Source organism: Triturus cristatus, chromosome 4_1, assembly GCF_964204655.1.
Source record: "Triturus cristatus chromosome 4_1, aTriCri1.1, whole genome shotgun sequence".
Lineage (NCBI taxonomy): Eukaryota > Metazoa > Chordata > Amphibia > Caudata > Salamandridae > Triturus > Triturus cristatus.
Genome location: NC_140585.1, coordinates 225,308,639 through 225,334,854, shown reverse-complemented (window position 1 = coordinate 225,334,854; position 26,216 = coordinate 225,308,639). Strand labels below are relative to the sequence as shown.

The 26,216-nt window shown below is 44.5% G+C and overlaps 1 protein-coding gene across 2 annotated transcripts in view; it reads left to right on the top strand.

Moving 5' to 3' along the window:
• MKRN1 (makorin ring finger protein 1) overlaps positions 1–26,216 on the top strand; it is a 114,151-nt gene that overhangs the window by 63,376 nt on the left and 24,559 nt on the right. For both annotated transcript variants that reach the window (XM_085651913.1, XM_085651911.1), the window contains exons 4-6: positions 1,069–1,301; positions 7,539–7,753; positions 16,863–16,973. In XM_085651913.1, coding sequence (XP_085508039.1) covers positions 1,069–1,301; positions 7,539–7,753; positions 16,863–16,973 — 559 coding nt within the window. The remainder of the gene's footprint in view (positions 1–1,068; positions 1,302–7,538; positions 7,754–16,862; positions 16,974–26,216) is intronic.

Below are 26,216 nucleotides of genomic sequence, written 5' to 3'. Positions count from 1 at the left end.
TTAAACAGGTCGAGAATCCTCTTGAATGAAGCTCAAGCCATTTATTTGGTGGTGTCGCATTCTGAGGGGGCTGCTAGTCACAGCAGTGCATTATCTGGGTGTCTAAAATCGACAGATTCACTCATCAGGATCTGTGAAGATCACAAATGGGTTTTGGGCAATAAGGTGGCTGAGAATTTTTAGGGACGAAGGGCATTCAGATTGGTTCTTTAGCCACAGAAGAAAAAATCTAAATGTCAAAGCTGGGCCTCCAGAAGCATGGCGCCAAAATCTTTTGGAAAATGCCTCGTGATTAAATTTTTCATGAAATGTTCTGTAAACTTTCCCACAGATTCTATTGGTGGTTATGAAGGTTACGATTTAAACTCCTTGACCCACATTGTCCTTGACGGTGCTGGTGCATGAACCTTCACTTGTCCAAAAGACCGTACATTAGGTCGCTGTGCAATCTAAAATCTGATTGCCAAGTTCCAAGGACAAATGTTCGTCAAGATTTGACATCTTTGTGTTAAGCTACATGGCTCCTGAGGTTCTGCAATATAGAACTTTTGAACTTAACCACAGCACTGCATAAATATGCAGGCAAAGAAACTGAGTAAGAGTGCAACACATGGTGTGAAATGGAAGAGGTTCTTCCTGTGGTGTAGACCTGATTATTTTTTTTTTGGGCCAAGAAAAATTGATTCCTCCACACCAACTCCAGTTGGGTAAATTGCGTTGTCAGCATACCACTAAAATGCAATTCGTTATAATTTCATAATGCAAGAACCCTTCTCAAAGATCTTCTGTCACCATTCCAATCACAAAGGATTGTTTGAAGGTTTTAAATTGCTGTTCCACCTCCTACCCTTGTTTGCTAGCCATCTCCTCCCACTGCAAAACTGTCACCTGGATGTATAATCTTATGCCCCTTCTAGTCTCCCTAAAAAATAAAGAAAAAAGGGAAAGGACTAAGTTAACAGAATTATCATGAAAGCATTGTGTCCCTTATGTGAAAAGTTGATTTTAAAGTTTCACATAAGCTTTTTTTCTTTTTTCTTTTCTTTTTTTCTTCTTTTTTTTGACCAGCCCCAGTCACACCATGTGTTCCAGAAGCCCCTGAGCAGGAAAAAGTAACCGAGGATGAGCATGACAATGTGGAGAGCAGCCCAGAATTGAAGAAACAGCTATGCCCCTATGCAGCAGTAGGAGAATGCAGATATGGCGAGAACTGTGCATATTTGCATGGCGACATCTGTGATATGTGTGGGCTGCAGGTGCTCCATCCAGTTGACACTGCTCAGAGGTCAGAGCACATAAAGGTAACTATGAAACATCCTTTTACCTGTGCCTACAAAAAATAGGCGTTTATATCCTATTGCCTTCCCTTCGCTAAACCCAAGTAGTAGCATGCCATAGTTTGAAATTAAACGTCTCACACCCTATTTGAATATTTATTCATTGTACTGAGTGGCCATTGTTTCCATTCTGAGTGTGGGATGTTCTTCAATATTTCGGATCCAACCTAATGGCTATCTGACAATTCATTCCATGGCCTTCCCACTGTTTCAGCTGTTCTTAAATGTGGCCAGGTTTTCCCTTGCATTCGATCTACCCCGTCCAGCAAGTCGCGGTCCCCTTTCCTGACTGTTCATTGATTGCCTAAGCTTTGAATCTTCTGTATTCGTGGCAAGAAGTTCTTTGTCTCCTGCCACAAACTGCCAGTTTCCCTTGTGCATTACGTTGCCCTCTTTAATGTCTACTTGCATTGTTCCTTTCTGCTGGATTGCTCTATCTAAATTACATTTGTTTTAACACCTTGGATCTGTGTCCCTCCTTTATCCTTCTCTCTAATAGATTCTATCCTTCACTGTTATGTACGCTTCTATGCTGTCCTATCTCCTAGATATTGAACTCCATTTACGAGTATCCAGTAGAATCAAATTCCCCTCGCTTTAGCACAATGATGTGCAAAGTCCATTCTTTCAAAGGAAAACTCCTGTCCTTTTTGTTATCCAGTTTCACTTTTGCATCCACCTGCTTCAGTCCTTTTCCCCCCTACACCTATTCTAGTGAGGTAATTTGGCTGTTTTCAGTTACTAGCACAACTTTATAGTTCATGAAGAGCACAGGCCGCAGACCTTAATTTGCGCCCAGCACCTTTTAACGACCTCTGCTAGCAACCCAAATCTGAGCTGTGGCCTTTCGTTTACAGATTCCATTAGACATTGTATTCTTATCTGTATTGTTTACTGGCATGGTATGTGGATTGACACCTATAAAGTACCTACTGCATTTATTATTCTTATTTTGATGGCCTGCATCTAGAGAATGTAAAAGTCGCTAGCACCGAGGGGACTCTTTTAAAACACTTTTCCCTTTTGATGCCCTTTCATTAGACAGGACATTCCACTATCGAACTCCTGACTGCTTATTTTTCACCTTTCTCTTGTAGCTTTACAAGCTCTTTGGAATGGAAGGTACATTTTATTTTAGATTAATATTTCAAATTGAAAATAATTCACTCCCCACCTAGCGGTATGGTGCCTGCCTGCATAGCAGCTTTTTATAATTACTTGATAGTGGTAGCTGAGCACCTTTCACTATGCACATGTAGAAAGGGATGACAACCAGTGTTGCCAGATCTTTAGAGCATTCTCTAGTCGACAGCCAAACCAAAAGTAGCCCAACATTGGTACTCTAAGGAGGAGCCAGGGCCGCAGGCAGTAAATGAAGGTATTTGGCCGGACCATCTTAAAGACGTGGTCTACGCAGAATGTATGCTGTTCCCAAGTCTGGAAAGAGCAAGAGACAGGATAGTTGAGATGCGTCTGTTGAAAATGCATGTGGCAAAATTGCACTTTACAAGTGGTTTGGTCGCACTTATAGGGCAGCTCTGAGCTCAGTCAGTGGAGGCATAATGTAATTGTATTTATTTAGCACTTACTACCCCTGAAGAGGCGTTGAAGCGCTGTTTGGCGAGTAGCACGCTACTCTAACACAAAGGATTAGTGGTGGATTAGTAAAGGGAAATTAGAGTTCATTTGAGTGGTAGATATGAGTCTGTTAATTGGGTTGAAAAGGATACTGGAGGGATAGAGGGAAAGTTCTAGAAAGTGTTCATTGGGAGATCATAGTAGGAAGATGAGGGTTGGGAGGAGCAATAGGAGTCAAGCAAGGGATTAGGGAGATCATAGTATTAAAATGAGGTTTGGGGTGATCCAAGAAGGAACCATAGGAGGGAAGAGTCAAGAAATTGTGATTTTGGAGATCATAGTAGTAGAATTAGGTTTGGGATGAATCAAAGGGGAGGTAGATGTCATTTTAAGAGGTACCATGCCATAGAATCACAGGCCATATCATACCATAAGCAGACAAATACAGGTCCTACCATACAATGGCAGACCATATTACATAATGACGGGTCTTGCCCCCCAGTCGTATCCCCCCCCCCGAATATTGCAGTCATGATCTATAAACTTCATGGCACCAACAGTGAACATTTGGGGTCATTTGTTTTTTGCAGCACTTCATTTTTTCCATGTTTGTCCTGTCCCACAAACAGACTATCCAGCTACTCAACTTAACTCCTCTAACCCAGCACGTGCCATTTACAAATGTAGCAGAAAGTTCAAAAGCAGAATTGAATGCCGAAGTGTAATGAAGAGGCCAGTAAGAAAGCGGTGATGCTTGACATATGCACTATAGCAAACCTCATCATTGTCACACCTGCCAATCAGGTTCCCATAGTCTGTGTTTTTTTCCCGAAAAACTAACCCAATTGGCATCTCTAGCCACAGCTCCGCCCCTGGTAAATGATACCACAGGTACCCAGGGCACTGACCAGTAATGCCCTCTAAGGGCTGCAGCACTTATTGTGCTACCCTTAGAGGCCCTGTACCTTTATACACACACACTGCCTTTGCAGGCTGCGTGTTTTGGTGCAGAACAAAGTGAAGTCGATCTGGTACACATCCCTGTGTGCCAGGCCTACAACCCACTGCCCTGGCATAGGTCAGACACCCCTCTAACTGGGTGCACTATACCAGTGGTGAGGGTACAGATGCATGAGCCCTGTACCCCTACAGTGTCTAAGTCCATTCTTAGACATTGTAAGTGCAGTGCTGCCATTAAGAAGAATATAGTGCTGGGAGCTTTTTACGAACTTAACGGCACCATAATGGCTACAGTGAAAACTGAGGTTTGGTATCCAACTTCTCAGCACATTAAACGCACACTGATGCCAGTGTGAGAATTAATGAAAAATGCACAGAGGGCATCTTAGAGATGCCCCCTGAAAAATGACCAGCCTCTGGTGTGTTCCATGACTGGTACACACTAGCCTGTCACCACGAGACATGTTTCTGGACCCCTAGGGTGTGAGCCTTCACTCTGTGAGCCCAGAAACAAAGCCTTTCCTGGGCAGAGGTGTTCACACCTCCCGCAGGCCAGGAAGAGCCATCCATCTGTGGCAGGGGAGCTTCAAAGGCCTGGCAGCCTTTGTAATGCAACCCCCAGCCTCTCCTAACAGGAGCAGGCCCCCTTCCTGTCTCCCCTCCTTTTTGGCGGGAAGACAGGTGGTTAAAAACTAGCCAGCCCAGAAAGTGTGCCTACCTCTGCCAACTACACCCATCAGGTAGGGCAGGTGAAGCCCTCTTTTCAGTGCCTGCCATCTTGCAGATGGCTGGCACTTTCCAATCAGGATTATGGATGGTGCTCACTCCCCTATTTGGGGTGAGCACACCATGGATGTAGTCACCCTAAGGTCAGCCTATTGGCTACTGACCTCGAGGCCCCTAAAACTCCCCCTAAATACAGTATTTAGGGGCAGCCTCGAACCAAGAAGGCAGATTCCCCCAACCTAAGAAGAAAAAGGATAAAAGACACCCAGCAGAGAAGACTGCTGAGAACTACTGACTTGGCCCCAGCACTACCGGCCCGTCTGCAGTATCCAGAGATCCTGTGCCAAAAATAGTCTAGTCTTGTAGCCAGTGACCTCCAGAACCCTTGGTAGGACTAGGAGGGGGGTGGGCGCACACTGCCTCACTCTAGCACTCGGTTTGCCCCGATGCATCATAATAAATGCAGTGCATGATAACACTTTCTTTGGTGTCAGGCTTTAGTTTTTCACCCTTGTTGGTGCAGCCAGTGCTGTGTATCTCTAGACACGTGTTTCAGGATAATTGTCCTTCAGTAGAGAGAGGCACTTTTTTGGGGGGTGCAGGAGATGCCCAAAGTCGTCTCAGGCCTCAGATAACACTATTTTCCTCCATAGGATAACTTTGACTGTTTTTCTGTGAAAAGTTTCCAAGTGTGGAGTTCGAGACACTAAAGGAATTCTTTAAAATTGCATAATCTACCAAAAACGATTTTACTTTCCTGTTTTCAGGAAATGTCCGAGTAGTATATAGGTATATTACTCTGTGTAAGCCTAGTAATCTCAAAAGTTACTTACCTGCTATTTTACTAAAAAGCCTATTCAAATCTATGTACTGCATTTACTAAGTATTGCATTTCTCTGCATCCATGCTGTAAATAAAACCAAAGTGCATATACAATTATCATTCAAACTGTATTTCAATTGCATTACTACTGTAAAGTATTTATTGCATACCTGTGCCAGGCTTGCTTGGTTCTAGAAAATAAAATAACAAAATATTTTTATACAAAAACAATTGGTCTGAAGTTCAGTCTTTGTGTGAATTCGTTTGCTGACTGAGTGTGTACAACAAATGCTGAACACTGTCCTCCGATACTGCCTTACTGCTTGACCACTCTACCACAAATAGAGAGTGAGGTTCTATCTAACTTTACCTCTGCCTAACTTTGGGGATCCACTGGACACTCTGCACACTATACCTCACTTTGGTATAGTATATGCAGAGGCAGCTTCCTACAAACTGTTCAAAAGTGGAGCAAGTACTGCAAGAAAGGTCTGTTGAAATGAGTGTTAGCATATGTTGATGTTATGAAAGAGGTTTCACATTTGAGACAGCACATAGGACGTCTACTGACCTTTGTGTGGCACGGTCACCAGGGTCCAGCAATGCAAGGAACCCTTTGAACCCTAATGATTGTAAATTTCCATTAGCCATCCATGGATCTGCACTCTTTGTTTTCACTATTCTTTTATGTGTATGCCACTGCCACACTTTTCATGCCTCTCTGTGCCCTTCCATGTTAGGAATACTTCAAAAATCTATTTTCCCTTACCCCTCACTTGCCCATTCATCACCATTCCTGCTCAATCGAATACATGTGTCAGTCTACTCCCATGATGTCCCTGCTCCAGAATGCCTCAGACTGTTGGGTACACCGAATTCAGCATGTTAGATGTAATCTTGTACTCTAGGCTATTGCTAAAGATGTTTATCCTACCACGTTAAAATACGTTCCCAAACTGGGAAGGTGTAGTAAAAGGGGACAGGCCAATAAGCTCCACGGAACGGATGTGCATTTTTCTAACCACGCGAACCAAATTTTCAATGCATAACCGCAAAATTGTAGCCCATTTGTGTATGATCTAGCCCAATCTGGCAACACTGAAGACCACCTCTGTGTCTGATGCTTGTGCGTTGTTTTTTTTGTCTTTAAAGTAGTCAACAAATCTTTAACAAGAGATTTCACCGTTTAACCTTGATAAAAATATTCTTAAAATGTAAGCACACCTTATTTGGCATCATTGGCTCAACATGTCAGGCCAGATGTGACTGCTATGTTCTGTTAAATATTAAACTTGAAAAATGTTGTTTTCTGATGCGAGTACAATGTAGCTTATGCTGCTTCACAACAGTATTTATTGCTGCCTTTGACAGAAAAAATTAAATGTCTTAATATTTAGTTTTTGAACCACTAGTAACTGCTTACTCTGCACACATTCCCTTTGATCACATTTTAGCTCTTCTGTTGTCTAATCATTGATGTGTAGGTTGAGTTTGTATGGCAAAGCAAGCAAGATGCCAACATTTAACTGTGCAAAATTCTGCGGGATCAAGGTCCAGTTGGGACTTATGCTCGAGCATAAGACTAAATGGCTTCCTAGGACCCTTTCTAAATTATGTCCGCTCCATTGAATGTCTTGAAAGTTTTGGTAGTGAAGTGGTTTATGGTAGTTGGTGGTTGGAGGGGTGTAGAGTAAAGTTGTTGAACATGTAGATTAAGGTGCTAAGTTATTAAAGGTGAGTGGCCATGGCATACCTATGAAAATTCAATTGTAATAAAGTTAACCGTGACCAATTGCAGCGTCCTATTTTTTTTTTCCCCAATCCTTCTGCTACCTTTTTTTTCTGTGATGCTTTATGATCTTTCTCCTGTATTGCTGTCTCTCAATGCTGTAAACTTGCCCTTTCCTCCCACAATTGGTCTCCCTTGTATACTCCAATGTAATTTGGTTGGGCCTCTTGTAGTATTTAACTTTTGTTCCTTCTGCTTCCTCTTTCCCCTCTAATCCCTCAATTGCTTATCCCCTGCTACCTTTAATACGCATCTGCTGTCACGTTCTGTCACCATTCCTTCCTTATTCTTGCGTTATTTACCCTCCTGTTTTTTAACACCTGCAGTCCTGCATCGAGGCACATGAGAAGGACATGGAGCTCTCTTTTGCTGTACAAAGGAGTAAAGACATGGTGTGTGGAGTTTGCATGGAAGTGGTTTATGAAAAGGCTAACCCCAGTGAGCGGCGATTTGGGATCCTCTCCAACTGCAACCACACGTACTGCCTCAAGTGCATCCGCAAGTGGAGGAGTGCCAAACAGTTTGAGAGCAAGATCATTAAGTAAGCATCTTTCTTCTGTTTTGTCAGTGAGCTTAAAACAAGCTGAGAACAGAATGGAGGTGGATATGTGAGGGAACTTGAAGGACCTATAATGTCTTTTAGTGTGCCAATAGTATGCTGGAAGACTGGGCATTAATGGTGATTAGGGAACGGTTTGGTGTGGCATGTTGGGTGGAAATTCAGTTCCATTAATGTCATCTGGGGAATTTGTCAGCTAGCTAAAGGAGTAGGAAAGTAGAGAATGGAGGGTGAAGTGACCTCCGGAGAATGACTTGTTTGGAGCATGCTGAGTCACTTTGTGAAGTTAAAAAAACTTTGTAGCAGTTCTTATATAGTTGCAAGGAGCTGAACCAGAGTAGCGAAGAGCCTTGTGTAGGTAGCCTGGGTCTGTTCATAGCCGTCTGAGGTGTTAAAGGTTTAAAGCAGATATTAAGGATGGGTGTTTGAGCATCTTTTCAAGATCACTTGATCTCTTTCCTGTAACAAATAATGAAATAAGCATTACTTGTAGCCCTAGTTGGTAGCAGCATTCGTACCACTAAATATTTCTTGCTCCACCTTTGCTAGTATATTTTTGGGGACAAACAGACTCGCAATCTGACATGTTTGCTCCGATTTAAACCAGAAACCGTCGGGTAGAAATTTGTACTTCAAATTAAGATGTTCTGTTTGAAGACCTATGTTTCCAAAGTAACAACGCCTGATCAGGTATTGTCCTGAAGTTCTGTTAAAATCACAACTAAAAGACCTTGTGGAAGATACTTTTGTTTTATGGTGAGGTGTTGGGAAGCTCCTTGTGCATGTTGACAATGTAGAAGATTCTAATCCACTAGCTTGAAGTAGTCAATTGGAGGTGGACACGTTAGACAAATAACCTCCCCCAGCATCTTTGAGTCTTTCTTTTGCAATTTTGTGTAATTTTAAAGCACACTATCACCTGAGACTGTATTCTGGCACTGAGCAGGTGTGTGTAGTTGCACCTAGCCCTGCCTGTGGTAGGTTGGTTAATTGACACCGGAGAGGAGCGATGTAAGAACACCTATCCTCCTGATATGGTTCTTTTTATGCGTGAGATGTTTGAAATTAGGAGACCTGCGGAGATGAGGTGCCTTGGTGGTCGATGGAAAGAGATGTAAATGTTTAGGTCCTGTGTGGGAAATCTGAAATGAGCTTGTGTATCAGGAGGCAGTGGAGCCCTGAGCTGTGGTATGATGGAATTATGCATGGGAGACTGATTCTGACTGCTGGGTTCTGGATGGTTTGTAGTCTTCTAATGAGCTGCTTGGCGATGCCCAGCATGGAGGTTGTTCTCATAACCCATTTGTTGGGTGCGGTCCCGAGTTCGGCTGGCCACCATTTGGATTTCTATGGTGAGGTGTTCATGCCGAAGATCACTACTTCGGTCTATGTTGAGTTTGTAGTCTTTTTTGGTTTCACCCAGTTAGTCACTTCGATCATGGAGGCAGTGAACTTGTTTCTTGTATTAGTGTTATTGTCTGAGAAGGAGTGAGTTGTTTAATCAACGTAGGAGTGGATGTTGATTTCATGTGCACAGGTGACGCTGGCCAGAGGAATCATGTGTTGAAGAGTGCGTGGGATGAGCAATGAACCTTAAGGCACTCTGCCGATCAGTTTGCCAGGTTTTGAGGACTAAGGTGCCAGGATGACAGTGTGTCTTATCCATTAAGCAGGAACACATCCAGGGGAAGGCCGGTCTTTCGATACACATCTCGTGCAATTGCCTGGATTAGGATGGGGGTGTGACTGTGTCAAAGACTGCAGAGAGAAGGGCCTTTCCTTCCTCCTGTATGATTGTGTGGTTGAGGCCCAAACGTTAACTACTTCCTTGAAACTGGCTGGTTTCATTTTGACTAAAGTTTGATTATTCTGGTCTCGTACACTTTGAGGCACTCTACATGAAGCTTAACAAATCCCTCTTATGTACATGGATGATCCTAGATTTCTGCCGTTCTGAGTTTAAAGGTAATGTTTGTATTATTGACTAGGTGACTAATTGATCCATACCTCGTGCCAGATGCAAGCTAATGTCATGGCCAGGCATACCTGAACTACCTTTTCAGATGAATATTTTTACTTCAGCTATGCTCCCCCATGCTGGTAGATGATATTTGACTCCCTATTGACTCCTTACGGCCCCAGAACTGATGCAACAAAGCCACATAAGCATCAGTCCTGCACACTAACGTCCTTGCCTTTCTTTTAATGTCCTTTGATGTGGATGCAGATCACGGATGAGTAAGCGAGGGTGACCTGCAACTGCAGATCACGGATGAGTAAGCGAGGGTGACCAATGTTTCACTGCAGGGTGCATGCCACCCGGGCGACCTGAAGGTCAGAGCCCTCCGTTCTCCAGTCGAGAGCTACATCCAAATCTTCTCGAGTTCCTGTGTGGCACTGAGCTTTCCTCCCATCCATCATTGGAAGGTTGGTGCATGTCTTTACAGACCACACTACTGCCATGTTGTACTGCAATAATCGAGGTGGGCTAGGGGTCTTGTATCATGTCAGAAGACGATGTCTTTGGATAATCGGGCATCCTTCAGGGTACCAATTTTCTTGTTGGATCCGTGAATGTTAAAGCAGACCAGCTGAGCAGGCATTAACAGGTGGAGTCTCGGTCGAGTGTTTGTGTAGAGTGGTTTCGACCAGTGGGGACACCCTGGCTAGATCTGTGCGCCACCATTGAACTTGCACTGTCCAGACTTTGCACAGTAGTTTTCTCCAGGGCACTCACTAGGAGACTCACCCCATCTGAAATTGGACACAGGACTCCTGTATGTGTTTTAACCACTAACTTTCCTGCCTCAAGATCTAAGGCCCAGGTCATCTTGATCACGTGGGCCAGGAGAACATGGTTCCCTGAGTGCCTGAGCATTTACCTGCCTGACCATTTACCACTTTAGGATGACCTCCTTTCTCTGCAACAGGGCTGGGTCTATCACCCAAGCCTCCTCAACGTACACCTCCATGCATGAGATTGAGCTGCTGCAGTTTGAATGTATTTTAACTTACTATCCGAGGTAGAGGGATGTTATCCTTAAGGCCTAACACCCTTCAACAGGGACTTGTAGGCACAGTAAAAGGCTATTGCACCTTTGAGCCTGTTTGGTTTTACCTGACCAACCCTTTTTAGGTCTCGCCTGGCGAACGCAGCGCGAAGCGCTGTCGCCAGCGAGATCTATTGTTGCTGACTTGCCTCGGAAGGGGGACAGGAGATGGGCACGCGCAGGCTCTCGGCGGATTTGAGTTGGTGTACGCGCTTACAGCCACGCGGCGTGCACATCTCCTGTCCCCCTTCCCTCGCAAGCCAGCAAGCAGTTTCACTTTCGTCCTCACCAGCCTCATGTAATTTTTTTTTTTTTTAAATGCGCTCCAAGCACGTCGCGCTTTAAATGTACAACATGCAATTTCGTTTTTTTTACATGCACATGTGCGCTCCAAGCGCGGCGCGCTTTAAACGTACAGCATGCCCCACTTACCAGCTCTTGTGGGGACTCCGGCTGGTCGTGAGTCTTCAGCGGCTCACTGCAGCACCACGCGGGGCTCCGTCTTGCTCACAGGAGCCCCGTCTGAAACCATGCGGCATTCACGAAGGCTGGGTGGGCTCCCGCCGGACTTCTGCTTTACTTTTTTTGCCTTGGCTGCACGATGCAGCACTCATTAAAGTACGGCGGCTTTTGAAGTCCGCACGCGCCGCCGTCCCTGTGCACGAGCCGCAGTCGCAGAACACGCAAAAGATTCAGTTACTGCGCATGCGCGGGCAGCCCTCCACCTCCCAGGTCTCCTCCCCGGCCCAGATATGGATCTGCTTTCTGGCGGAAGAGGCTCTAGTAACTCATTTTATTTACTATTTTTTTTACTTTTGGGTTCCGCACTTGTTGTTAAAGTGTTTAGAAATGGAAGAAGGGGCTGACAGGGAGGCCAGGATATTAGTCCAGGCCCACGGTCTCATCTCTTGTAAAAAAACCGGGTACAGTGTTAGTTACCTGACATGTACCCGACACGGTTTACTTATAAAGGCCTTTGAGAGAAACCAGTCTGTCGGCAGTATTTTTACGTTTTAATGTCTAGCCTTGATAATATATCCCTGACTTTACCCATCTCTTCTGGACTCTCCAACCTTCATTAAATTTAATCTTGCAAACCCTACTGGCCTTTCAGAGTTCGGATTGTGACTGACTCTGTCCAGCCCTGTAAAGCTTGTCCGGCGACTATGTTTGGCCGGCCCTTCTGGACTAGAAAATTCTCAATCTGCCCAGAAGCTTCAGCCCGACAGAAAGATGATTCTGCCCCTTCAGTAGCTTTACATTCAACAGATACTCGTCATTCAGAGCTGGACACGTGAATGACTCCTCTGCTCTTCTGGCCTTTTGCCGTGCACCGGACCTGCCCTCCCTTACCTGTCTTTCAGAGGCGTGTCGAAAAGCCTTCGGATTTTATCCGATCTGATTCCATCGGCTACTCTGTAGAAATATAGTGCCCACTAGGGTCTAGCGCCTCGCCTCCAGGCGCATGCTGACTTTAATGTCCTTTTTTCCTCCGCCCTGCAGAACATCTCGTGCACATGCTGTGGAATGAAGCTCACCATGGTGTGAGTTTACATTTCACTGAAACCCCAGCAGTTCTAAACAGTGACACCAATCCGGCCTCCTTCCCACCTCTCACACTGCTGTGTTGCCGTACAGATACAAGACAGAACACTGAGGCAGCATCATAGCTCGGAGGTCAATGCCCCTGCTGCAGACCACTAGACGTCATCCTCAAAATGAATTCCAACTAGTTGGACTCACTCAGTCTTTCATGCTTTGAGATCGATTAATTGAGCCTCACCAGGTTGGCTAAAAATGCCACCTATTATTTATTATTCAAGCGCCTAGAAACATTGCGATGTTAATGCTCTGCTCGAACCTGAGGTCCTTGCATAATAAATGGCATACAAGAATCATGGAAATAAAATGTATACCTATTGTGAAGCAAAGTGAGACAACTGCAGAATGTAAAGACAAAAACGCGAGGGAGTGTGAAAAAGAAAACACTATGGCGGGACGAGATAACAAAATGCATTGGCAAAGCCAACAGGACTTGCTTCCTGTTGCCTTTGCCTTTTAGAAAAGTTGGCTGCCCAGCATCATCCAACAAGCATTTGCAATGCAACAGGTCTCGCATTTACGCGAGTTTTAGCTATTTACAGTTTAAATGACTGCCTTTTATTTTTTTATTTTTTTTTTTTAAAACGCATTGTCCTTTACAATGCCAATAGATCCAACTCGCGTAACTGCGAGACCTATTGCATTGCAAATGCTTGTTAATCAAGTCGCTGGTTGTGATGCATTTTTGTAAATGGTCGGACTCTTGTTTTCCCCAGTCATTTCATTTCACAGTGAGACCTAAATCCAGTCTGCACATTGGTCATTTGCTTGCCTTTTGAGCTGAGCATTGCTACTTATTGAGCCTCAAGACTCTTCCTCGTTGCGGTCTCCTCTGCACTGCGTGAGTGAACTATATGCAGATTGGTGCAACCACACTATACCACCTTTTTGTTCGAGCTACATTGGTGCTGAGTACCTAGGTGGCCTTTTTACCACAAGTTATCTCCTTTTCACGTCGTCCAATCCTTTACTCTGCCAATGTTTTTTGTTCCACCTCACCCATTGGAGAGGAGAGGCTCCCTCTTCTCCACCCCAAAGGGGTGCTGAGCCTCTGTATTGGCTGCACATCAAATATTAGATGGACGGCCAGCTCTTTGTGTGCCTATCTGGAGCACAGAAAGGAAAGGTGGTGCCAAAGGGGGACCCTTTCAAAGTAGATAGTCTTCTGCATCAATTGGGTTGGCCAGGAGGCAACTACCCCAAGGGCCTACAGACTCAGTACACCAGGGCCAATGCCGCTATGACTGCATTAGCGAGGGGGCGTGGGGGGGGGGCAGATCTAGACATCTGCCAGGCATTATGTACTACAAGAGGGATTCTTTGCTTGCTCAGTCCTGCAAGTCCTCCTTTATTTGAGTCCACTCCTACTTTGGAATTTACTGTGCTGTAGTATCTATTATGAAGTCACACTAACTATCCTCGGTGACATCCTTTCTCCCTGTATTGTGGAGTGGATTCTCAGCCGCCTAAATAAGGTCCCAATGGGAGTTCAGCACACGGTCTACATTTTATTTGAAATCCTCCGCCTCTAGGGACAGAGATTGAGAATCTGATGTCAATACGCAGGGTTGGTGTTTGTAGCTTTGCTCTGTGACATCCATGTCAGTACAGAGCCACCATGGAGCCACATGGTGCGAACTACTGGTGCAAATTTCTGCTTCCGGTCTGGCTCCAGGAAGTATTTTAAAGGGAAGAAATGGGAGGTTGGAGTTTCCATCAGAAGGAGCATTGCTAAAGGTAAGTAACGTGTTCAGGGTCTATTTTAAGGCTTGCCAACTAGCATTCTGCCATTTCCTCCAGCACACCCAGACTAACCTTACCATGAGCACAAGTGTGGCATCCTAGGCTTTCAACTTCTCAACAGCTATGAAATCTGCCCAGCTGTAAGATGACAATGATCCGATAGGAGCTTATAATTTTTCTTCCTTGTAGGAAGCTGGCTCTTTATGTGCCTTACCAATAATTGTTTAGGTTGTGTAAAGAGTCTAGAGATTCCCCCTAGAAGTGTACAGGGCTCTATGCAAACCCGGGCTTAATTTGTGGTAGTGTGATCGAGCAGCCTTAGGCCGTACACAGGAGTGTGAGACATTTGTTATGCACAATGATTAATAATTGACACACGACTCAAAATCGGAGATCCAAACCAATTTTAGAAAAATAAGCTTCCTTCTAGATTTATTTTAAGACCAAGATGCAAGTTAAAAGGAGAGTACGTTTTTCAATAAATACTTTTCACTTTAAAAAGTGGAAACTTGGTGCAATTTTTCAGTTCAGAAAAGTTAACCTATGAGAGGAAAACAAGAATGCGGTTTTGCAGCTAAGTACATGAATTACAAATCCAGTCTTCAGGGAGTTAAGCACCAGACCAGGTTCAAATCCGTACCAAGACTGCACTGCCAGCGGCACAGGGGCGACCTGGTGCAGAGATCAAATTTGGAGTCTGGATTCCCAATGTTATCCAGTGGAGACTGGGTGGATTGAAGATGCTCTTTTCACAAAGTGGTTTCGGGGGTCAGTCTTTGGGGGTTAATTAAACCATGAGGGGTGGGAGCACAAAGGCAGCACCAAACGTACACCCTCAGCGCAGCAGGGTGGTCGGGTGCACTGCCAACACAGCGTCTGGCACCCAATGCAAATCAATGGGTCTGTTTGTTTTGTTTGTGTTTTGTTTTTGAGGGGGGGGGGTAGGGGAGGCTGCAGGCTCTGGCCATGAGGCTGGATGAAGAAGAAAACACAGCTTCCCCGGTAAGTTCTGATGCTGGCTGATGTAGGGACACCATTGGACATGCTCCCCCAAGGCCCAGGTGCTTTGGGGGCTGCTAGATGTTGAAAAAGGCTTACCGGGGCAGGTTGTGGTGGGTGTCATCTTGCGGAGGCTGCAGGCGTCTACGTGAAGTCTGGCAGCAGTCAACCCACGATGGGCTTTTGCTCAGAATTGCTGGAGAAACTTCTCAGGACTGGTCTGTCACTTGGACTCTGGGGAGTGGGTCTCTGGTGCAGGGTTAGGTCCGGTAGGTGGTTTTGCGGTTCCTCAGAGCAGAGTTCTTCTTTACAGTTGGTTTCTTCCGGGCAGGTCCTCTGTCCACAGGAGTTCTTGATCTTTATTGAAGGCACGCAGTCCTCCCAGGGATTTGGCGGTCGCCGAGTCTGTAGTACCAATCTACTTTTGTAGCAGTGGCTCCGGGTCAGTCACTGGTCTTTCTTTCTTGCTGCTGCAGCTCTTCGGGGTCCAGGCTTTGTGAGTCATCAGGAATAAACTTCAGGGTGTGGAGGTTTCACCTAAATACTAGATTTAGGGGTGTTACAGAGGAGTGACCGGTAGGGACCAATGGGTCCTTTACTTGGAGTGTCTACACCCTCTATAATGCCACACTCCTGTGGGAGGGGGGGCATAGCCCTTATTAGATAAGTCCCACAAACTTTATGATGGTGGGCACTGAATTTTACCTAGCCTCCAGCACCTGAGGGGTGGAGTTGGCGCAGGCAGTCACACCTACTTTTCTAACTTAGTTTTCCTGCCAGTTCTCCTGCCAAAAGTCGGTGTTTTAACTGGGGGCTGCCATCTGCTGCTAGCAGGCTGGGGTCACATTACGAAGGGGGCAAGGTGTTAAATCTTCCTCTTGAGCACTGTGCCTGCCTAGGGGAGGAGGTATGAAGCCTCCTCGCAGGATGGGCTTTGTTTCTGTCCTACGAGAGCAAGGGCTCTTACCCCAGGTTTCCAGAAACATGTCTGATGGTGGCAGGCTGCCTAAAGCCAGTCTGGGACCACACTAGGGTTGGATGGTTTTCAGGGGGCACATCCTGAGATGCCCTCTGGGTACATGCTTTAATAAAGGCAACACTGTCATCCGTGTGGGTTTATTAAGAGTTGTTTGGTTCCAAACACTCTTGGGTTCAGTGAAGCCATCATGGTGCTTGAGAACTAGAGTTGTCAAGTTCCCAGCCCATGGCATCCCTGGCACTTTTTTATTATAAAGGAACCAACCCTAATACCGTGGAGGCATATCTGCTCATGCAGATAGACCCACAACTGGAATATAGTGCACCCTACCTTAGCGCTGTTCAGGCCTGCTAGAGGGGATACTTAGAGGCAGTGCTAGCTGGCATGGCACACAGGCAGCGTGCCATGTCATCTGTTATTTTCTCACCTCACAGGGGCATGCCAGCTGCAGTGGCATGGTCCTAGTGAGTGAGTCTGAGGGAAAACCTCTTCAGCTTCAGGCACTAGGTACCCAGGGTACTACTTACTAGGGACTTGGAGGGGGGACGGAAGTACCAATTGAGGGCTTGTTTTTTAAGGAAAGAACACTGGTACCGGAAATCCAGACAGCAGGGGTGCAGTACTCTGTCAAAGTTGCACCAAAAGCCAGGCAAAAAGTATGTGTGTGTGGGTGAACTGCAACAGATCCCATTTTCTCATTGTGCGTCTTTCTTTTCAGGTCATGTCCTGAGTGCCGAATCACATCAAATTTTGTCATTCCAAGTGAATATTGGATCGAGGAAAAGGAGGAAAAACAGAAACTTATCCAGAAATACAAGGAGGCAATGAGGTAGGAAGACTAAAAGGTTAATATTTTATTTTCATCTAAATACCATGATATTTACAGGACTTCTGTAAAAGCCAAAGCAATGATTCTGATGGATTGTAAATGGAACATGTTTAGGGAGTGGTTGATAACTTTAATATGAACAAGGACTTGATGGACAGTGGCAGCTGGTAGTTTTGGCAGGGAGGGGGGAGAGCGGGCCACATACGCGCACACCCATTCAAAACAAATTTATACATAAACGCATGTACCAAACATTGAAAAACATAACTTACTACAGCTCCCAGAGTGGAAAGTCTGAGGCCCAAGGAGGGTTGGGACTGCTGCCCTCCCCTCATTGGCTGATGCATCAGAGTGGGATGGGGTCAGTAAGACTGCTGATCCTACTCTGTGATTAGCTGTCACTGATTGACATCAAGCCTTTGGTACTTCAGGGCTTAATAGTGAAGCGCCCAGGTCCGAGGCAGTCTGTGACTCGAGGGAGGTACTTTTAACAGGCTGAGTCGCACCCACAGGGCTGTGAAATCCTCAGCCTGGCAAAGTTCAGTTCAAGCAGCAGGAGCATCAATCAATCTGGTGTTAAAGCGTGACTACTCACCCATAAGGGTCCCAAGGGGGTGGGGGGGGGGGGGGGGTTGCAGGTTCTGGTGCATCAAGGAAGGGGTCCGTCGAAGAGCCATGTCTTGCTCTCTTACGAAGATGGGGAGCGATGTTTGTCTGAGGTGGAGTGGAAGGGCGATCCAGGCCTTGGCCGCGAGGAAGGAGAAGCGGCCTCCGATCTGGTTTTTTGGGTGCCTGGGACCACGGCATAGGAGAGCTGGGCTGATTGTAGGGTCCTTTTGGGTGCATGGAATTTGAGTCGCCTGTTCAGGTATGCTGGTCCAGTGTCGTGGAGGGCCTTGTGTGCGTGCGTGGGTGAGCATCTGCCAGTGGAGTGTATCAGGTGCTGGGAGATGTGGCAGTTTTTTGGCAGGTTGAGGACCAGTCTTGCAGCAGCATTCTGGATGTTCTGTAGCTTGCGGGTGAGGTTTTTGTTGATTCTGGTGTAGTGTGTTGCCGTAGTAGAAAGACCGTCACGCACGCATTGGTTACCAGCAGACTGTGTTCAAGGGGGATCCATTTGAAGGTCTTGCGTAGGAGGCGGCGGGTGTGGAAACAGGAGGATGCGACTGAGATGACCTGGCGGTCCATTTTAAGCTCTGAGTCCAGGATGATTCCCAGGTTGCGTGCGTGGTCGGTTGAGTGGGTTTCTGAGAGCAGGGGGCCACCAGGTGTCGTTCCAGGCGTCTGTCTTGTTGGCCATTTAGTGCATGTCTAGCTCCAGGCTTCCTGACCAGAAGTGCGTCTGTCAGGCTGAACTTTGAGCTGCTCAGTCTCATTGATCCATCCTGTCCCCTGGCTTTCCCTTGTTTGCCCTCAGAGGCCCACAACCCTATAGTTGAGGCAACAAGATTTACAATCTGCATCTTCTGTACTATATTGGAGGAACCGGATTCAAGCATGCCATCTCCTGTTTTCGGCACTGGTTACTATTTCAGCGAGTCTGATTTTTTTTTTTTTTGTGTAAATTTTTTTATTGAAGTCCTAAACAATATAAAATTGTAAATAATATACAGTTCATCAAAAATATTTCATCTCCTGTAACATAAAACAAATATCATACACCACGCATTATAGCAAAAGTTATTAAAATCACAGTATCTACATATAATATGCTATAGAGCATATAAAAACTATTTCCCGTAATATCAATAACTGCTCTTGAAATTTAATCAAAGTCCCCCAGATTCTGTCAAATCTTCTAATACCCCCCACTCGTTGCGCAAAAGTCCCCTCACTAGTTTTAACCCGTTTCATCTTGTGTAGCCATTCATAAAAGAATGGAATCTGTTCTGTACACCTTTGTTGTAATAAAAGAGATCTAGCCACTGCCATAGCAATATATAATAATTTAGCCACCTGGTCAGGAAAAGAGATCAGGATCAAAGCCATACAAAATTAATTTCTCATTCACTACAATTTCAATACCACATTTGATCTGGAAATGGCTAAAAATCTCTTCCCAGAACTTTGCAATCTTATCACAATAAACCATAACATGTGACCAATTAGCTGGAGAATGATGGATACACCTAAAACAATGTGGAGTGATTAGGATACATTTTAGCAATAGAAGGTGTTCGATAAAGTAACCACTTACTAAAAATAGCATTCTACGCCAATTCGCCCCCCGTAATGTAGTAAAATTAAATCTATTAATGACAGACCAAACATTCAAAGGCATTGCCTGATTTTCCTGCTCCAACCATTTTTGATTGCCTTTTGACTAAGGTCCAGCTTCCTATTTTGAGCGAGATGGCGCTTCCATACCCCTTGTTTTCTATCCAGCATGTCAACCAATAATTCCTTTATTAACTGACTTTGCTGATCTAACTGAGTAATATCCAATTGAACCAGGAATTTATAAACCGATTTATGACCCTAATAAGATGACATTTCGGGTAACTGATTGAGACATTTCCGTCAGGGTGATCAATTTCCCATTTCTCAAAGTCTGAGACTTTCGAGAACCCTGCCGCAGCTCAATTAACAGCTAGATCTGAACCTTGTGTAACACCCGTCAGTGGTAGAATACTGGATAGTAAGGATGTAAGTTGATAATGGGAATAGAATCTTTTAAACCGCGCCTGATGTTTTTAAAAAACCCACTGAAGGGACTTATAACGAACAAATTTGGGAGATTTAAACACGTGTAGAGGAGCATGTATCTGATTTTCTTTGCAAATTTTTTTGTGTGAAGTTTAGTTTTAAATCTGGATAGGTACTGGGCAAAATAGGAATTATAAGAATCTCTAAGATTTGGCAGAGCAAGCCCTCCCTGATGCAGATCTTCATATAGAGTGCTGAGTGCAATGTGAGGTGTTTTCTTTGCCCAAATAAAAGCTGTGAACATTGATTCTACTTGAGTAAAGAAAGAACCTGACAAAAAACATGAAATAGTTGAGAACAAGAAATTAAAAAGAGGAAGAACCAACATTTTGATCAAAGCTATCCGACCTAAAATGGATTATGGTAGAGAGTTCCAACGTGAGAACAACGTTTGGACTCTTCGAAGAAGGGGATTAAAATTCAGATCATATAAATCCTTAACTGATGCTGAAAAAAGACACCCAGACTTGGTTTGTATTTTCTGATCATAGAGCCTGCTTTGAATTGCTTAGTTAACTCTGCTGCTATTCTGTTTTTTAACTGCGGTGCTGTCCTTTTGTTTTCTACTCGTTTTTTTTTTTTAAATGCCCATTTTGAATCTTGCTGCTATTTTTAATTATTGTTGTTTCCTTTTATTTTAAAAATAAAATTGAGCTCCCTCACCCGCACGCGTCTTTCACCTGATAAACAAAGCTGATTTCTTAAAAAAAAAACTTACTGCCGCCTACGGAGCTCACCTCTCCCTTTGCTTGTTTTCCTGCTTAGCGCCCATTGGCTATCACGATCACAATACAGCCAATCGGCACGCAGGGGGGCGGTGCTAGGCCGTCCACTGGCTATTTGATGCCAGTGGCAGCGCAGCGAACGCGCCAAAGGCGCGCCTGTCCAGGACCCAGGGACCTGCCATCATGCTCAGGAAATTTACTATACCGTCAGTGAGTTGATAGCATTTCATGCAGCGTCTATTAAATTAATCTTAATCCCCTTGTATACACTTGTGTAAAAGAACTCTGAATATTGGCAGTTAGAACTACCTTCTCCGAAATCGGTAATGTGCATGTCACTGGCCCATCTTTGACCCAGTATAGCTCTGGACATAAGACACGTCAGCTCTCTGTCATATATTTGAACACTCGCTCATTGGTCAAACATCAGATAGATATTTTTCTGCTGCTTTTTGAGCAGCCTGATCTCCTTCTGCTCACTGAAACCTGGTTATCCCATGAGTCATCTCCTGATATCCTTTCGGCATTACCCTCCGATTATCACATCATCCAGGCTAACCGCCCCCAGGGGAAAGTGGGCGAAGGAGTAGCGGCTATAATACGCCACAACTTTAACTATACAGTCTTGACGTCGCTAAATCTACTGTCTGTGGACAATCTGGTGATCAAATTCGATTTTGAACCAGATGCTGCTCCCTTGGTATGTGTTCTGCTCGGTAGACCTCCCTTTAGGATGCCACCTTTTTCCCCATTCTTTGGGTGGACAGATAACTCACCTGGTGACTAACTATGGGAAGGTTTTGCTGATTGGGGACTTCAATTATTGGGCCAATGATATCCTTGGTGGCCCCCATTCGGCTGAACTGACAGTTACTTCTAGGTTTAAATCTTACTCAACAGGTATCCATGGCCACTCACACTAAGGATCCGAACAAACCTAACCTGGGGGTGTCAGAAGGACAATTGGTTCCCGAAGAACACCCAAAGAAAGAAAGAGAAAGAAAGGGGCAGAACTCTTCCTTTCTTGAGTCCCCTCACTCACCAGGGTTTCCCCACGGTGACATGCTTCATCATTGGGGTCCTCTCAGTCCTCTACGGGCTGAGGCGTGCTGCGACTTGCGGATTACGTAGGAGCACTCAAAACAAATTATGTGTGGTGCAAGTGTAGTGATATGGAGTGGGACACAATTAATTAAAATAATCAACTAGTGGGCCAAATACATTTTATTCTTGCTCCTAGCTAATTGGTTAAAAAAAAGGGGGGGCAATACGCTAAAATAACCTACTTATAATGGGTAAGTGTACTTAGCATATGGTCAACTAGTTTCGAGCTTCCCAAGCTCTTCTTCAGGACTACACTGGGACCAGCCCAGTGCAAATACCACTCCTAGTAGACCTAATTCCGGTGAAAAAACAAGTGAAAAACGCAGCGGCTAATAAGCATGCGTTATGGACAATACATACGTAAGTATACGCCTGGCAATGTCTGTAGGGTATAAAAATACAGAAGTTAAAGGGAAAAAGATAATATGCAGTGTGAATAAAATCAATAGCGATTACACTATACACCAGTGTTGGAACACTCATTTTCTATTGGTTGTTATTGTGCCACTGTGTTATTATCCAGCAAAATACATCCTTCATGCAGGCGTTTCGCTATAATGTGAATAAAAGGTGTCTATGAATGCACACAGTGCACATACAAACAAAACATGCGTCTGACCCAACAAAAAACACACAAGACTAACATATGCACAACAATACATACATCTTAAGAAGCAATACTATGCCTCATGGTCAACGAAGGGGGTGTGGAGATCTCGTACACCTAAGGAGATAGTACAAGTAGTCGTTAAGAGAGTGGAGCACCGTCTTGTAAGCAGACCTTGGGCGGGAAAGAAAAAATGCGAAAAAATGCGATCTCCGTTAGCTAGGGGGAGAAGTTTAGTCTTCCCCCGGGGGCGTTTCCACTTACTTGTACGTTGAGGACCACACTCTGGCACACCTACTAGAGACCAACCTCGCGGACCGCATACTGTGTGGTTCCGGGCGAGGTGCTTGTTATCTACGAGTATTATGGTGAAAAGTAAGAAAGGACTTCCCGGCGGAGGTCCTTTGCGGGGCGGCCATGTTGGCAAAGGAAGAAGTAGTTCTTCGGTAAATGTGCGAAATCATAAAAACCTAATCAAATTATTACTCACTCCAGGGGATGGCGAAGTAGCCGTCATTATAAAGTATATAAGTTGGCCCTAAGTACTGGGTATCCAAACATTACTTGTAAAAAAAAAACGTTGTTGGAGATAAATTCCGCCATGATGGAACAGGGAGAGTGCGAATGCCTGTTCCTGTGAAGGATACAGGGAGGTGATCTCGTAGCATGCCTCTCCTGTGAGATAGTGTCAGATACCTTCAAAATAATTATGAAGTATAGAAGTTGGCCCTGAGTACTGGGTGACCAACCATTACTTATTAAAAAATCGTTGAGACAAAATCGTTGTTAAGGAAACTCGGCCATGATGAAACAGGGTGAGAGGGAATGCCTGTTCCTAATCACACTGGTAGTGTGAAAAATACAGGGTGGTGATCAAGTGATACGCCTCTCCTGTGAGATAGTGTCATATACCCTTGAAACAAAAATAGGCTGGTATGAAAAATTATATATAGTTATAATTAAGGGAGAGATAGCCACATTAATCTTTTCAATAAAGTTACATGATTCAATAGTTGACTGCAAAAATAGAAAAAGCCTTAGAAGTGAAATGGCCCCATGGTATATAATCGTTAAGACCATTGTCGTCCGATCGTAGTTTGAAAACCCAACGTTGTTCTTTTTCGTGCAATTTTCTTTCGATGTTGGGGTGGTTGTCAACATGTTCAAGAATGACCCAGCTGAAGTCATTGGGTGTGTGTTGTTGTTGTAGGAAATGCGTGGTCATTTTAGTGTTACTATGTTTACACCTAAAATTGCTTCGGTGTTCAATCATTCTGGTGTTCACTTTTCTTGTGGTCATCCCCACATAATGGAGATTGCACATGCAGGTGATGAGGTATATGACCCCTGTGGTGTTGCAATTGGTGAACGATCGAAGGTTCCATGTAGCGCCATTATTGTAGGTGACCGTTTTTGTTGCACTGGTGAGGTGACACACGCTACAGTTACCACAAGGGTAGTGACCCTCAGGTAATGGGTGGAGCAGGCGTACAGGTCCTACAGTCTTCATTGGGTTTGGCCTGGTGTGTACCAGGTAGTTCAAGTTTTTTGCTTTTCTGTGGCTGAACATAGGTTTTTGGAAATCCAAACGTCCACTATTCAGGATCCGCCAATGTTTTTTTATTATTTTGGTCACTTGATCTGATGCGATGTTAAAAGTAGTAATGCAGATTTGTCTTTTTTGATTCTTGGCTATTACCTCCGGTTTGTGTTCTAGGAGTGCTTCTCGGTTATTGTTGGAAGCTCTTTTTTGTGCTTTGGACACCAGATGTTGTGGATAATGCCGTCGCACCAGTTTCTCTGATAGATCTTTTGCTTGAATTTTGTAGTAATCTCGTGTGGTACAATTGCATCTTAGGCGCAAAAATTGTCCGAAAGGGAGATTGTCTTTCAAGCTACTTGGGTGGAAACTGTCGTACACTAGGAGGCAGTTTCTTGCCGTGGGTTTGAAGTGTGTGGTGGTAATCAGGCGACCTTCGTGTGCTGATATGTTAAGGTCAAGAAAAACCAAGTTGGACCTACTCATGGTAAAGGTAAAGGTTGAAGAATCTCTCATCAATGACTGGATAAGTAAGAAAGAAGCGGATTTTCTGGAAAACAAGAAACCCGTTATTCCTTATTTTTATACCATCCCAAAAATACACAAGTCCATGGTTACACCTCCCGGCAGACCTATAGTATCAGGGTTTGGTTCAATTTTGGAACCTTTGTCAAAATTTGCAGATGCATTCTTAAGACCTTTAGTCCAAGCAACCGACACATACTTACAAGATACTAAAGCTGTCCTGTGTTTGATTCAGAATCTTGATTTCAACCCCATAACCAGCATATTGATCAGTCTGGATGTGGAAAGCTTATACACCAGTTTACCACACAAGGACACGCTAGATATTTTGGAGGAAGTTCTCTTTGAAAACAATTGGACATACCACACGCCCAGACATGTGGTTCTTGAATGCTGTCGCCTAGCTCTAACCGAAAACTTTTTTCAATTCAACGACTCCCTGTACAAACAAACGCACGGTACCAGCATGGGAAGTACCTTTGCGCCGAGCATAGCGGGGCTCTATGTACATCATCTAGAACGACACAAGATCCTCCACAATAACAATCCGCACATCCACCAGATCGAATTATGGAAAAGATACATAGATGATGTGCTCTTGATTTGGGAAGGTGACGAAACTGGCTTTGAGTTTTTCCTACTTTGGCTCAACCAACAAGATCCATTCTTAAAATTTACCTTTACCATGAGTAGGTCCAACTTGGTTTTTCTTGACCTTAACATATCCGCACACGAAGGTCGCCTGATTACCACCACACACTTCAAACCCACGGCAAGAAACTGCCTCCTAGTGTACGACAGTTTCCACCCAAGTAGCTTGAAAGACAATCTCCCTTTCGGACAATTTTTGCGCCTAAGATGCAATTGTACCACACGGGATGACTACAAAATTCAAGCAAAAGATCTATCAGAGAAACTGGTGCGACGGCATTATCCACAACATCTGGTGTCCAAAGCACAAAAAAGAGCTTCCAACAATAACCGAGAAGCACTCCTAGAACACAAACCGGAGGTAATAGCCAAGAATCAAAAAAGACAAATCTGCATTACTACTTTTAACATCGCATCAGATCAAGTGACCAAAATAATAAAAAAACATTGGCGGATCCTGAATAGTGGAGGCTTGGATTTCCAAAAACCTATGTTCAGCCACAGAAAAGCAAAAAACTTGAACTACCTGGTACACACCAGGCCAAACCCAACGAAGACTGTAGGACCTGTACGCCTGCTCCACCCATTACCTGAGGGTCACTACCCTTGTGGTAACTGTAGCGTGTGTCACCTCACCAGTGCAACAAAAACGGTCACCTACAATAATGGCGCTACATGGAACCTTCGATCGTTCACCAATTGCAACACCACAGGGGTCATATACCTCATCACCTGCATGTGCAATCTCCATTATGTGGGGATGACCACAAGAAAAGTGAACACCAGAATGATTGGACACCGAAGCAATTTTAGGTGTAAACATAGTAACACTAAAATGACCACGCATTTCCTACTACAACAACACACACCCAATGACTTCAGCTGGGTCATTCTTGAACATGTTGACAACCACCCCAACATCGAAAGAAAATTGCACGAAAAAGAACAATGTTGGGTTTTCAAACGACAATGGTCTTAACGATGATATACCATGGGGCCATTTCACTTCTAAGGCTTTTTCTATTTTTGCAGTCCACTATTGAATCATGTAACTTTATTGAAAAGATTAATGTGGCTATCTCTCCCTTAATTATAACTATATATAATTTTTCATACCAGCCTATTTTTGTTTCAAGGGTATATGACACTATCTCACAGGAGAGGCGTATCACTTGATCACCACCCTGTATTTTTCACACTACCAGTGTGATTAGGAACAGGCATTCCCTCTCACCCTGTTTCATCATGGCCGAGTTTCCTTAACAACGATTTTGTCTCAACGATTTTTTAATAAGTAATGGTTGGTCACCCAGTACTCAGGGCCAACTTATATACTTCATAATTATTTTGAAGGTATCTGACACTATCTCACAGGAGAGGCGTGC